Source organism: Salvelinus alpinus, chromosome 13, assembly GCF_045679555.1.
Source record: "Salvelinus alpinus chromosome 13, SLU_Salpinus.1, whole genome shotgun sequence".
NCBI classification, from domain to species: Eukaryota; Metazoa; Chordata; class Actinopteri; order Salmoniformes; family Salmonidae; genus Salvelinus; species Salvelinus alpinus.
Window position 1 is genome coordinate 6,863,256 of NC_092098.1, and position 14,946 is coordinate 6,878,201.

At 44.8% G+C, this 14,946-nt stretch overlaps 1 protein-coding gene and 1 long non-coding RNA gene across 5 annotated transcripts in view; both read right to left on the reverse strand.

The window, feature by feature from the left end:
• Positions 1-467: 467 nt before the first annotated feature.
• LOC139536886 (uncharacterized) lies at positions 468-7,140 on the reverse strand. The gene is made up of 3 exons (XR_011667419.1): positions 4,810-7,140; positions 1,359-1,546; positions 468-1,258 (listed from the first exon to the last, which is right to left on the reverse strand). It is a non-coding gene; the product is annotated as an uncharacterized lncRNA (long non-coding RNA).
• A 2,923-nt stretch (positions 7,141-10,063) lies between these two features.
• Positions 10,064-14,946, reverse strand: part of rgs14b (regulator of G protein signaling 14b) — a 29,297-nt gene continuing 24,414 nt past the window's right edge. For all 4 annotated transcript variants that reach the window (XM_071337588.1, XM_071337590.1, XM_071337589.1 and 1 more), the window contains 2 exons: positions 13,256-13,370; positions 10,064-13,134 (listed from right to left, as the gene is read on the reverse strand). In XM_071337588.1, the coding sequence (XP_071193689.1) occupies positions 12,752-13,134; positions 13,256-13,370 (498 nt within the window). In that variant the 3' untranslated portion in view covers positions 10,064-12,751. The remainder of the gene's footprint in view (positions 13,135-13,255; positions 13,371-14,946) is intronic.

Genomic DNA, 14,946 nt, shown 5'->3' on the forward strand with positions numbered 1-14,946 from the left:
GAGAGAGAGAGAGAGAGAGAGAGAGAGAGAGAGAGAGAGAGAGAGAGAGAGAGAGAGAGAGAGAGAGAGAGAGAGAGAGAGAGAGAGAGAGAGAGAGAGAGATAGAGAGAGAGAGAGAGAGAGAGAGACAGAGAGACAGAGACAGAGAGACAGAGAGAGAGAGAGAGAGACACAGAGAGAGAGAGAGAGAGAGAGAGAGAGAGAGAGAGAGAGAGAGAGAGAGAGAGAGAGAGAGAGAGAGAGAGAGAGAGAGAGAGAGAGAGAGAGAGAGAGAGAGAGAGAGAGAGAGAGAGAGAGAGAGAGAGAGAGAGAGAGAGAGAGAGAGAGAGAGAGAGAGAGAGAGAGAGAGAGAGAGAGAGAGAGAGCTATCTACCTTATTCTCCATCTCCCCTGGCAATGATTTCTGTGTTGTGTGAAAGGCCTGGAAAAGAGACTTTCATACCAACAAAAGGAAAACAGCCAAAAGGTACTGTATCTCTCTGATAAACAGTTCTTCCAAGTTTTATTTGTCACAGGCACAAGTTCAGTGAAAATGCTTAACTTGCAAGCAATTCCCAACAGTGCAGTATACAAAATCAAAGTAGTATAACAAAAACAAAAACAGAAGAAATAAGACAGGAATGAAAAAATAGAGAATGCAAGCTAAATACAGGTTCAGTGCCAGTACCACATTTTACAATGTGCATGGATACTGGAGTAGTTGAGGTAGATATGTACATGCAGGTAGGGATTAGGAGAAAGTGACTGGTAGCTGGATAAATAATAATAATAGTAATAATAGTCAACAACATGGCAGCAGCATAAGTGGTGGTGAGTGTGTGTGTGTGTGTACAGTGTACAGTATGTAGGTGTTAGTGTGAGTGTGTGAGTGTTAGTATGAGTGTATGAGTGGGTGAGTGTTTGTAAGTGTCAGTGTAGGCTTGATAGGCGGATATACTGTACATGTAAACAGGGCTATGTAAAAGGAATAACCAGTCACCCGGCATACTCTCTCTCTCTCTCTCTCTCTGTCTGAAAATAACATACCACATTTTATCATGAAAGGAATACCTGCAGCTCAGATGGTTTCAACACACCAGCAGGGGGCACTCTTAGCTATGGAAATGCTGCGGTACAATGAGATGGATCAAGAAAGATGCTGTTGGATACACATAAGCAGACTGACTGTTGGTACAAGGTCGTCTACCTTTATGGCTTGTTGAACCTCATCTGTTGACTTGTTCTTCACTGTGTGTTTATGAGGAGAGGTTGGTTGAGCCTGCATGGGATAAAGCAAAACAAGCACAAATACAACTTGTTCAGACAGGATGATGACAGCAACTGACACAAGTCCCACAGAATTGTTTTCTCTCACTAACTTTATTCTGTGCCGACTACATAGTAGTTTCTTCTAGACACAGGTCATGTGCAGTGGCTGTAGTTCACAGACTGTTGATCGATGCAACCGGTAGCTGTTCTTCTGCTTTAAAAACAACAGTCAACAAGAAACCAGGTCAGTGGGCAGACTGAGGCTTCTGTTGGATCAGGTCCTCTCAGTGATGTAAAGCTGTAAATGAAAACAGAGCATTGTAAGTTTCGTTATGGAGGTTTCTGGTGTTTTGCAGTTGACTCGGTCTGTAATAGGCTACACATTTGGAGGGTGTAAAGAATTCAGCAAACACTTCATGAGCATAAGTGCATTACTGAGACTGCATGACCTTGAACGAACCAAAACGAGTGGTTACAAAGTCAAGGACACTTGACAGCCCATGGAAAATGTTACACTGTCGGACTACTGTTGATGTCGACATCTGATAAGCCTCGTATAGGGAGGAATACATTGACCTCTACATTGAATAGGAACTAGAGTTACAGATTCAGAACTCTGGTTACACACTACAGACTAGATTGAAGAAATTGTCATTCTAGTTTAGCTTTGAGGAGAGCTGTGAAAGGCATCAAAGATGAAAATATATTCTCATTCTTTTAAAGAAAAATAACATCATACAGCCTTACTTTTCATCCCTGAAAATAATTGTTATGTAGCAGACGTTCTTGTATGGTTCACTACTGCCCAAAATACAGTTCACCATACAAAGCTGGAACTAAAGCCAGAATGACTCTTAAAGCCAATTTATGCTTGATTCCGAAAATGTGGTCGGCTTCATATGGAGGGTGTAACGCAATTGAGCCTCCGGAGGCATGCAGAGGCCAAATCCTGCTGCTTACCGCATCGCCATGCACCTCTCAAATCTGTGTTGCTCCACATGGACATGATTGGTTGACGATAGATGAGGGCGGTACGTCCTGCATTAACACAAACTCGCTTCCTTGACAACAGCTCTGCTCTGCACAAGAAGTATGAAAGTCCTGAAGTCTGTAGAGGCTGCATGGTAGTAAATGCTGTACGGCCACTTCAGACGATGGATTGACCATGAAGACCCTTTTAAGGGGTCTACAGACACTATGCAAACAGGCCAGACGGAGCGTAGTGCAGTGCTGCAATGACGTTTTTCATCACGAAAGGGGCGGCTCCTTATAATACGCTCCATCATTCGACCCAGTGTTGTACTACCTGGAAATTGAGACCCGGCGTAACATTCCTTGCAAAGATGGAGGGGCAGTATTGAGTGAAATTTGCAACGGAAGTCCCGCCCCTGTGTCTACAGCACATCTTTTCCGATATCCCTTCTGGGATAAACACATAAGAGATTGATGTTCTGCTACTTCGCTTCTACTACTTGCAAGCTTCCTTTCTTTGTGGTTTTAATTTCGAGATTTGCTAAGCACAATTATGTCTATGTCCAGTTTTGAAGAGCATTTGTTTGAGCTGGTGAGACAATACCAGCACCTTTACAACTCTTCGATGTAGTTGTATTCGGCCAAGCAGCTGGAGGTAGAACACCGATACTGATATCAAAGAAACATGGAGGAATAATCGGGATGTTGGCAATATGAAAAGGGTGAAGGACACAGGGAGTGGAGCTGCCGCCGGTGTGTCCCACTGATTATCAGACAACTGGATTGGCTTCGTGTGCATGTGAAACATCGTAAGACAGACACCAATATGCCAGATACGGTATGTACTCGTCATGCAACCGGGTCCTTTTGTACAGTGTGTGTGATCTTATTTTTTACTTATTAAGGATCTCCATTAGCTGATGCCAAGGCAGCCGCTTCTTTTCACCGGATCCAGCAACATTAAGGCAGTTATATACAATTTAAAGTATTACATGACATTACATTTTATAACACTTTTCACAACACATTAAGAGCGTGCCCTCAGACCACTACTCAACTACCACAAACTGTATCTACACATACTGTAATACCAAATCCATGTGTACGTGTGTGTAGAGTGCATCCTCTTATCGTGTTTAACTTCTTTGGGATAGGGGGCGGTATTTTGACGTCCGGATGAAAAGCGTGCCCAAAGTAAAATGCCTGCTACTCAGGCCCAGAAGCTAGGATGTGCATATAATTGGTAGATTTTGATAGAAAACACTCTAAAGTTTCTAAAACTGTTAAAATAATGTCTGTGAGTATAACAGAACTGAAATGGCAGGCGAAACCCTGAGGACAAACCATCAACAAACAAAAAAAATCAACATACCACTGATTTCAATGCCTGGCACTTTTATAATAGGGCAAAATCGTCCCTGATTGCTGTTCCTAGGGCTTCCACTAGATGTCAACAGTCTTTAGAAAGAGTTTCAGAAGTTGTAGTTTTTCGCATGGCCGAGAGAGCGCGTTATTTTTGTTTATCTCTGGTAAAGACAATAACGATTCTCTGTCTTAAATGTAATTGTTTATTTGAGTATTAGGGTACCTAAGGTTTGGTTATAAATGTTGATTGACTTGTTTGGATAAGTTTATTGGTAACGTTTGGGATTCCTTTTGTATGCATTTTGAAAGAGGGAAACCGAGTGGATTATTGACTGAAGCGCACCAGCTAAACTGAATTTTATGGATATAAAGAAGGACTTTATCGAACAAAAGGACCATTTGTAATGTAACTGGGACATTTTGGAGTGCCAACAGAAGAAGATCTTCAAAGGTAAGGCATATATTATATCGCTATTTCTGACTTTCGTGTTGCAACTCCCTGGTTGAAAATGATTTGTTATGCATTTGTGTGCTGGACACTGTCCTCAGATAATTGCATGGTTTGCTTTCGCCGTAAAGTCTTTTTGAAAACTGACACCTTGGCTGGATTAACAACAAGTTAAGCTTTATTTTGATGTATTGCACTTGCGATTTCATGAAAGTTTAATATTTATAGTAATTACATTTGAATTTGGCGCTCTGGCATTTCACCGGATGTTGGCCAGGTGGGACGCTACCGTCCCACGTATCCATAAAAAGTTAAGCGTGTGTCTATGCCTGTGTCTTTTCACATTCCCCACTGTTCCATAAGGTATATTTTTATCTGTTTTTATCAGACCTCAGGATAACACCCAGATGCAGACAGTTCGAAGTAACAAAAGTTTACTAAACAAACAGGGGGGGGGCCAGGCAAATGACAGGTCAAGCGCAAGCAGAGGTCAGTAATCCAGGGCAGTGTCACAAGGTACAGAACGGCAGGCAGGGTCAGGGTCAGGGCAGGCAGAATGGTCAAAACCGGGAAAACTAGAAAACAGGGACTAGAGAGTACGGGGAAAACGCTAGTAGTCTTGACGAGACAAGACGAACTGGCAACAGACAAAATGAAAACCCAGGTATAAATGCACAGGGGATAATGGGGACACCTGGAGGGGGGTGGATACAAGCACAAGACAGGTGAAACAGATCAGGGTGTGATGCCACCTGGCGCCCTACCCGAGCACATACCTGGTTGACCGGGGTGCCGGCGGTGGAACTCAGCGGTGAGGGCTGGGTCCAGGATGTTCCTAGCGAGGACCCAGCACCTCTCCACTGGACATGAACCCTCCCAGTCAACCAGGTACTGGAATCCCCTGCCCCGAGGTCGAACACTCAGCAGACGCCTCACGGTATATGCCAGATAGCCGTCGATGAGACAGGGGCGAGGGGTGGGCCTGGAAAGAGGAGACAGAGGGCTGTGAGACAGAGGTTTAATCCTTGATACATGAAACGTGGGATGTATACGGAGGGTGCGGGGCAACAGGAGACGAACAGCAGAGGGACTATAGATTTAGGAAATAGGGAAAGGGCCGATAAAATGGGGGGAAAGGTTGCGGGACTCTACCCAGAGGGGCAGATCCCAAGTAGACAGCCATACCCTCTGCCCAAGACGAAAGCTGGGAGCCGGCGTCCGCCTGTCGACAATACCTGGAGGTGGTCTTAAGAAGAGTAGGCCGAGCTCTCTTCCAGGTACACCGACAGCGGCAGACGAAGATCTGGGCAGAGGGTATATTGACCTCTTCCTCTTACTACGGGACGAGCGGGGGCTGATAAACCATGGAGCACTCGAAGGGATTGAGGCCATTAGCCGAGCAGGGAAGGGTGTTCTGGGCATTCTCCACTCACATGAGTTGCTGGCTCCAGGTGGTGGGGTTGGCCGAGACGAGGCACAGAAGAGTTGTCTCCAGGTCCTGATTGGCATGCTCCGACTGATCATTTGATTTGGGATGAAACCCGGAGAACAGGCTGGCCGACGACCCAATGAGTGTACAAAACGCCTTCCAGAACCGGGACGAGAACTATGGACCACGGTCGGAAAACATGTCCACCGGAATCCCATGGATCTGGGAAGACGTGCTGTACCATGAGCTGGGCCGTCTCCTTGGCCGAAGGTATCTTGGGGAGGGGAATGAAATGGCCGGCTTTGGAAAACCTGTCCACCACCGTGAGGATAGTGGTGTTGCCATCAGACGGAGGGAGACCACTGACAAAGTCCTGGGATATATGTGACCAGGGACGGTGAGGGACAGGAAGAGGTTTAAGGAAGCCAGCCGGAGCTTGCCGAGGAGTCTTGTTCTGAGCACAGACAGTGCAGGCGGCAACGCACGCAGAGACGTCCAGAACCATGGTGGGCCACCAAAAGCTTTGTCGCACAAAGGCCAGGGTCCAACGGGAACCAAGGTGGCAAGCAAGCCTGGAGGAATGAGCCTATTCTGGGACCGGGCAGCGTCACAGACGCCCCGCCTCACGAACCTGGATCTCTATTCCCCAGACGAGGGTAGCCGCCAGGCACGAGGTAAGAAGAATGGTCTCAGGGTCCGAGGGTGTAGAAACGGGGCAAAAGCGGGGTGAAAGCACGTCCGGCTTAGCATTCTTAGACCCCGGGCGGTAGGAGATGTCGAAGTTGAACCGGGTGAACAACAGGGCCCATCGCTCTTGCCTGGAGTTGAGACGCTTGGTGGTGCGGAGATATTCCATGTTCTTGTGATCCGTCCATACTATGAATGGAAGTTCCGCCACCTCTAACTAGTGTCTCCACTCCTCCAAGGCCATCTTCACCGTGAGTAGTTCTCGATTCCCCACATCATAATTCCTCTCTGTGGCATTGAGGCGTTGGGAGAAGAAAGCGCAGGGATGCAGCTTGAGGTCCAGGGCAGAACGCTGGGACAGGACGTCCCCCACTCCAACATCCAAAGCATCTACCTCCACCATGAACTGATGGGACAGGTCCGGATGGATCAATATGGGAGCTGTGGTGAAGCGGTGCTTAAGGTCCAGGAACTCCCAGTCAGCAGCTGGGGACCACGTGAACAGGACCTTGGGAGAGGTGAGTGCTGACAGGGGAGTAGCCAGGGTGCTGTAACTCTGGATAAAACGGCGATAGAAATTGGCAAATCCTAAGAAGCGTTGCAGCTGCACTCTGGACGTGGGTTGGGGCCAATCCACTACCGCTCTCACCTTTCCCAAATCCATCTGCACATTCCCAGCAGAAATGATGTATCCAAGGAAAGAGATGAAACTCGCATTTTTCGACTTTGACAAACAGCTGGATCTCCAGGAGACGCTGGAGGACTTGTCGGACGTGGAGAATATGTTCTTGAACCGAGCGGGAAAAGACGAGGATGTCGTCGAGGTAGACGAACACGAACCGGTTCAACATATCCCGGAGAATGTCATTAACCAGGGCCTGGAACACAGCAGGAGCATTGGTCAAACCGAATGGCATCACTAGGTATTCATATTGTCCACTAGCAGTGCTGAAGGGTGTCTTCCACTCATCACCTTCCTGTATCCTTACCAGGTGGTAGGCGTTCCCCAGGTTTAACTTAGAGAACATAGTGGCCCCCTGGAGCGGCTCAAAACTGAGGCAATGAGTGGTAGTGGGTAGCGGTTCTTAACCGTGATGTCATTGAGGCCTCGATAGTCGATGCGCGGGTGTAAAGTTTTGTCCTTCTTCTCCACAAAGAAGATCCCTGCGCCGGCGGGGGAGGCAGAAGGATGGATACACCCTGCAGCCAGGGAGTCCTCGATGTTCGTCTCCATAGCCTTCGTCTCCGGACCCGACAGTGAATACAGCAATCCCCGGGGTGGTGTGGTGCCCAGGAGAAGGTTGATCCCGCAGTCATAGGGTCAATGTGGAGGAAGCAAAGTGGCCCGGGCCTTGCTGAAAACCTCCCGGAGATCCTGGTACTCCGCTGGAACGGCAGAGAGGTCCGAGGCTTCTTCCAAGCCCACAGGAAGACGTCCCGTGGCAAGCTGCGCCGACTTCAGGCAATGGGCGTGGCAGAACAGGCCCCAGCTCATGATTGTACCAGCAGTCCAGTTGATAAGGGGACTGTGGCACTGGAGCCAAGAAAACCCCCAAACCACAGGAACCTGAGGAGACTTGATGAGCACAAACTGTATAGACTCACTGTGGTTCCCTGACACGCGCAGGTGGATAGGAGTAGTATTGTGGGTAACCCTGCCTATAGAGCACCCATCCAGTGCTCTAACTTCCAGGAGACTGGAGAGGGGCTAAGTGGGGATGCCCAGCTCAGACACCAGGGTGGCGTACATTAAGCTCTCGTCGGCTCCAGAGTCAATTAGAACCCAAAGAGATATAGACTGGTCGCCTCACAGCAGGAGTACGGGGAAACCGCTGTTAGGCTTGACGGGACAAGACGAACTGGCAACAGACAAACAAAAAACCCAGGTTTAAATGCACAGGGGATAATGGGGAAAATGGGCGACACCTGGAGGGGGGCGGAGACAAGCACAAGACAGGTGAAACAGATCAGGGTGTGACATTTTTAAAATGTGATTCTACTGCTTGCATCAGTTACCTGATGTGGAATAGAGTTCCATGTAGCCATGGCCCTATGTAGTACTGTGCGCCTCCCATAGTCTGTTCTGGACATTGAGACCGTGAATAGACCTCTGGTGGCTGGTGACTGCCTTGTTGATAAGTTGTGTTGTTAAGAAGGCAGAGCAGAGCTTTATTATGGGCAGACTTCTCCCCATCTTAGTTACTGTTGCATCAACATGTTTTGACCATGACAGTTCACAATCCAGGATTACTCCAAGCAGTTTAGTCTCCTCAACTTGCTCATTTTCTACATTATTCATTACAAGATATAGTTGAGGTTTAAGTTTTAGTGAATGATTTATCCCAAATACAATGCTTTTAGAAATATTTAGGACTAGCTTATTTTCTTGCCACCCATTCTGAAACTGACTGCAGCTCTTCGTTAAGTGTTGCAATGATTTCACTCACTGTAGTAGCTGACGTGTATAGTGTTGAGTCATCTGCATAAACAGACACACAGGCTTTACTCAGAGCCAGTAGCAGGTCATTAGTAAAAAAAAATAATAATAAGTAAGGGGCCTAGACAGCTGCCCTGGGGGATTCCTGATTCTACCTGGATTATGTTGGACAAGCTTCCATTAAAGAACACCCTCTGTGTTCTGTTAGACAGGTAACTTTTTATCCACAATATAGCAGGGGGTGTAAAGCCATAACGCATACATTCTACCAGCAGCAGACTACAATCGATAATGTCAAAAGCTGCACTGAAGTCTAACAAAACAGCTCCCACAATATTTTTTTCATCAATTTCTCTCAGCCAATCATCAGTCATTTGTGTATGTGCTTTGCATATTTAATGTCCTTCCCTATAAGCGTGCTGAAAGTCTGTTGTTAATGTATTTACTGTAAAGTAGCATTGTATCTGGTCAAACACATTTTTTCCCAAACATTTACTAAGCATTGGTAACAGGCTGATTGGTCAGATATTTGAGCCAGTAAAGGGGACTTTACTATTCTTGGGTAGCAGAATTACTTTTCTTTCCCTCAAGGTATGAGGGCACACATTTTCTTGTAGCCTTGGAATGAAGATATGGTGTAACGGCGTTCCTCCTCCTCTTCATACGAAGAGGAGGAGTAGTGATTCGACCAAGGTGCAGCGCGTTGAAATGCCATAATGAATTTTATTAAACAAGAACAAAAACGAACTATACTTGAAATGATTACAAAATAACAAAACGAATGTAGACAGACTAGAACGACGAACTGACATAAAACACGCAGAACGAACGAACAAGTACTTACTACAAACAAAATGACGAACGAACGAAACAGTCCCGTATGGTGCAAACATAGACACAGACACAGGAGACAACCACCCACAAACAAACAGTGTGAAAACACCTACCTTAATATGACTCTCAATCAGAGGAAATGAAAAACACCTGCCTCTAATTGAGAGCCATATTAGGTCACCCTTTAAACCAACATAGAAACAGGAAACATAGACTGCCCACCCAAACTCACGTCCTGACCAACTAACACATACAAAACTAACAGAAAACAGGTCAGGAACGTGACATATGGCAAATAGGAGTGGTAATATCATCCACAATTATCCTCAGTAGTTTTCCATCCAAGTTGTCAGAACCAGATGGCTGGTCATGGTTGATAGACAACAATCACTTTTTCACCTCTTCCACACTCACAATTTGGAAATCAAAATTACCACGCTTGTCTTTCATAATTTGGTCAGTTATACTTGGATGTGTAGTGTCAGCATTTGTGTCTGATATGTCATGTCTAAATTTGCTAATCTTGAAGATGAAAAAATTATTAAATTAGCTGTCAATATCAGTGGGTTTTGTGATGAAAGAGCCATCTGATTCAATGAATGTGTCACGGCCATTGAAAGAAGTGGACCAAGGTGCAGCGTGGTGAGCGTACATTTTCCTTTTTATTTAAAATGTTGCCAACAAAACAAACGAAAGAAACAACCGTGAAGCTTACAGGGCGTTAGTGCCACAAACAAAGTTAACTACCCACAACGAAAGGAGGGAAAATGGGCTACCTAAGTATGGTTCCCAATCAGAGACAATGATAGACAGCTGTCCCTGATTGAGAACCATACCTGGCCAAAACATAGAAATAAAGAAACATAGAAAAACACAACATAGAATGCCCACCCCAAATCACACCCTGACCAAACCAAAATAGAGACGTAAAAAGACTCTCTAAGGTCAGGGCGTGACAGAATGATGGAGCTGAGTTTGCCTTTTTGCCCAAAATTTCAATTAAGGTGCTGACTTTCAATTAAGTATTTTACTATCATTCTTTATATAATTTATATTTGTTTCATAGTATAGTTATTTTTCTTTTTATTCAGTTTAGTCACATGATTTCTCAATTTGCAGTACGTTTGCCAATTGGTCGTGCAGTCAGACTTGCGATTCCTTTAGTCTCCTCCCTCTCAACCGTGCTATTTTTCAATTCCTCATCCATCCGCGGGGATTTAACCGTTTTTGCAGTCATTCTTTTAATGGGTGCATGCTTATTTGTAACTGGAATAAGCAATTTCATAAATGTGTCATCATTACGCACCACAGACGAGTAAATATTCTTAACATCATCAACATAGGAATATTGTATGACCTCTCACACACTATATTTGGCCCAGCCTTTGGAACTTTGGTATTCCTAGATATGGCTACTATATTGTGATCACTACAGCTGATGGATTTGGATACAGCTTTAAAGCAGATTTCTGCAGCATTAGTAAAGATGTGATCAATACATGTTGATGATTTCATTCCTTTGAAGGTTGTAAACACTGACAACCTGAACCAGGTTACAGTTAAAATGCTTTTTCTTGAGGGGCAGCTTGATGAAAGCCAACCAATACTAATTTACGTAAGTGTTCAGACCCTTTACTCAGTACTTTGTTGAAGAACCTTTGGCAGTGATTACAGCCATTCTTGGGTATGGCACTACAAGCTTGGCACACCAATATTTGGGGAGTTTCTCCCATTCTTCTCTGCAGATCCTCTTAAGCTCTGTCAGGTTGGATGAGGAGCGTCACTGCACAGCTATTTTCAGGTCTCTCCAGTTGTTTGATCGGGTTCAAGTCCGGGCTCTGGCTGGGCCACTCAATGACATTCAGAGACTTGTCCCAAAGCCACTCCTGCGTTGTGTTGGCTGTGTGCTTACGGTCGTTGTCCTGTTGGAAGGTGAACCTCCACCCCAGTCTGAGGTCCTGATCGCTCTGGTGCAGGTTTTCATCAAGGATCTCTCTGTTCTTTGCGCCGTTCATCTTTCCCTCGATCCTGACTAGTCTCCCTGTCGCTGAAAAACATCTCCACAGCATGATGCTGCCACCACCATGCTTCACCGTAGGGATGGTGCCATGTTTCCTCCAGACATGACGCTTGGCATTCAGGCCAAAGAGTTCAATCTTGGTTTCATCAAGTCATTTTTTTATTATAGTACAAAGACAGTGCTCGCTCTGAGAAGATGTAGACTATTTGTACTCTTTTCTACAACTAGTTGCAGGACTGCTTGAGGTGTAAGGCTAAGAGACATGCCTGAGGATGGTTAAGTGGGATGGCTAATAATTATACTCTTCCTCTCTCTCCTCCCCTCTCTGTCTGCTCTCTGTGTCTGACTTGCAATGAATACTAACAACACGCCGAAGGAGACTGAACATAAAAGGCTGCTACATACCCAGGCAATTTTATGCTCTACAGTATCTCTTCACCAAGCAAGAGAAACATTCATTTCTCCACTGGATTATTTCCAGTGATGAAATTGTTGTGGCAAACGTTGTATTCCAATGACCTAATATAATTTGATTTACACTTTACACTGTAGGTTATCAATACATCCATGTATTATCTCCTAGGCAAAATAAACAGCAGAGCAACAGTAAAAACATCCAGACACTATAGGTAACCATTTATACTGTGCATTTAAAGGTCCGATGCATCCATTTTTATGTTTATATCAAATCGTTTTTGGGTAACAATTAAGTTCCTTACTGTGATTGTTTTCAATTAAAATGGTAAAAAAGAAACAAAAATTGCTTCTTGGAAAGGAGTAATTTCTCAAGCAAGAATTTAGCTAGGACTGTCTGGAAGTGGGGAGGGGAAAATAGAAAATTTGCTGTTATTGGCAGAGAGGTTTGGAACTCTCTTTCTTATTGGTATATTAACTAATTTACTGCATGGTGATGTCACCATAGAAGGACAAAACTCCCTCCCACCAAAACAGGCAGAAATTTCAGGTATTTTCAAACAGCTCTTACACTAAAAAGTCATTATCATAATTTTCACAATTTCACAGTATTATTCCAACTTCATAATGTGGAAATATATAGAAAACACAGGACAACCACATTTCTGACTGCACTGAGCCTTTAAGCAAAGTGAAAATACCAAAGGTCAGGTAAACAACATGAGGCAATAGAAGGCACAGAACTGTAATTCAGCTTAATAAATAAGGTAAAACAGGCATTCCTAACTAGCCTGGGTACCAGTCTGTTTAGCTAACATTCCTCTGTCATTGCTAAACAGACTTGTACCCAGGCTAATTCATAATCCATTCATCCACAGCATTTCTCTTTTCCCTCGGTCACACCACAGTCTCGCGGCCAGGGTCAGGGTCTGAGAGCTGGCTGTCTGAGGAGGGCGGTCTGGTCTGCTCCTCCCCTCCCACTCCTGTGTCTGAGAACTGCAGTGGAGGCCCAGAGGGAAGCTGAAAGGACTCAGGGAAGGCATGGAAGTGGACAGGAGATGGCTCCAGCTCTGTCTCAGTGAGCCCTCGTCCATCCTGACCCCGCAGTCCCCCCATTCCTCCTCCTCTTTTCCCCTGCTCCTCCTCCTGGTCCTCCTCCTCGTGCGCCTCAGCCAGGGGGAGCTGTAGGAACTGAGGAAGCCACAGCTGCTCCTTCTTCAGCAGGCCTCTCTGATCGTCCACATTGCAGCACTGGGTTTTGGACAGAAGTTCCATCAGACCTGCAGACAACAGACAAATCATGTTAGGCTCATGTCTTAATGTAATAGCTACATAGATACCTGAAAACAGCTGATCATTGCAATAATGTCTAGTAGGTTCCCACACAAACCACTCCCTTACCATCCATGTCATAGGTTCTTCTAACGGCAGGGTTTCTCAGCCTGGTGTTGGTCCGGACTCTGTCAGCACTAAAGAGGGAGCTAGTATCCACCTCTACAACGGCTGATCTTCTTCCCTAACCAATATAGAAAGATTTCACGTTGTTTGAAATGCCAAGAATTTTTTAAAGCCTAGATTCAATCAGATCAAGTGTTAACCGGTGATAGCGGACTCCCACATAGTTGGTATTTTGGCGGTGTCGGAGTTGTAACTGCGTTAGAGCTGTCAAATTGGTGAGCGGTTGCTCATGTGGTTGTCACGAAGCTACAACTGCCCCACTCACTTTGGAAGTTCAGAACAAGAAAGTGTATGCTATATAATGAAAATCATTAATAGAAATAAGGATTTAATCGGGGTGTAGATTACAACACAGATTCCAGTGTTCAAACTATTAATGTGACTCGGCGCATCCAATGGCAATGTCTGTGATACCCGCAGAAAAAATACTACAGTTTGATATAGAACATTCTAGTGCTTACTATAATATGTAGTATACTGTAGTATACTGTACTCCACACTGTAGTTGATAGATTTATTTGACAATTTAAAACACAATACAACCACACATGTGGATAATGCATTAAAATCATCAGGGATGACACAAAAAAAGTTTGAAAATGTATGAAATAAATATTACACACATAAACATAGCCTACTAGCCATACTTTGGTTACACATTTATCAACAAAAAAAATGACATTGCCTTAGCCTAGAGCAGGACTCCCTCAGTAGATCAGCGATCTCAGGCTCCTAAACCAAGTTAAATGATGGTTTAATTACGGCGATGTCAGGTGACGCCAGATGATGATGCAGATGGCTTGTCGGTTCTGATATTATCAGAATTTACGAACGCGCAACACCCGTTGAATATAAACGTTGGCAAAAAAAACGTAATTAAATTGTTGTCAGCAACACAGTCGCAAACGCTCTATATAACATGAAAACAGCCTAACCAGCTCTGCTAGGGCAAGTGAGGTGTTCTCTCATTTGTGTCTGGAAGTATCTAGCAAGCTAGACAACTTTAGCTTATTAGCTTGGGTGCTTGAATGCCATTGCGAGGTCAGAATGCTCAGATCAACCCGACTCCTCAGCCAAAGTGTCCAGTGTGCGTTCTGAACACTCCATGAGCAAAATGCTCTGAATTTATGAACTGAGGACACTCTGAATGTATGAACGCCCAGAGCGCACTTTGGCACTCCAGTGGGAATAAGGAACACACCCATTAGTATACACTGTAGTATTCCTCAATTGTGTAGTGCTTACTATAGCATTTTGTAGTGTACTGTAGAATTAGAGTACTATCCTCCACACTGTAGTATCCCTCGATTGTGTAGTGCTTACTATATAATTTTGTAGTATACTGCACAATACTATACTACTGTCACGCCCTGACCATAGAGAGCTGTTTATTCTCTATGGTGGTTGGGGCGTGAAAATGACTAGGGTGGGTTGTCTAGGGGAATTATAATTCTATGTTGGCCTGATATGGATATACCGATGATATACCGATGAATGAATCCTGCACACAATGTGTGTATTTTTGATTAAATGTAAAACACAGACAAGCTTTCTGTTTTGTCTGCTTGGATTGAAGAGAAAAGTATGGTTGTGCAATTGCTTTGGCAGGCAGTTGTGTTCTTTTGATGAGTGTA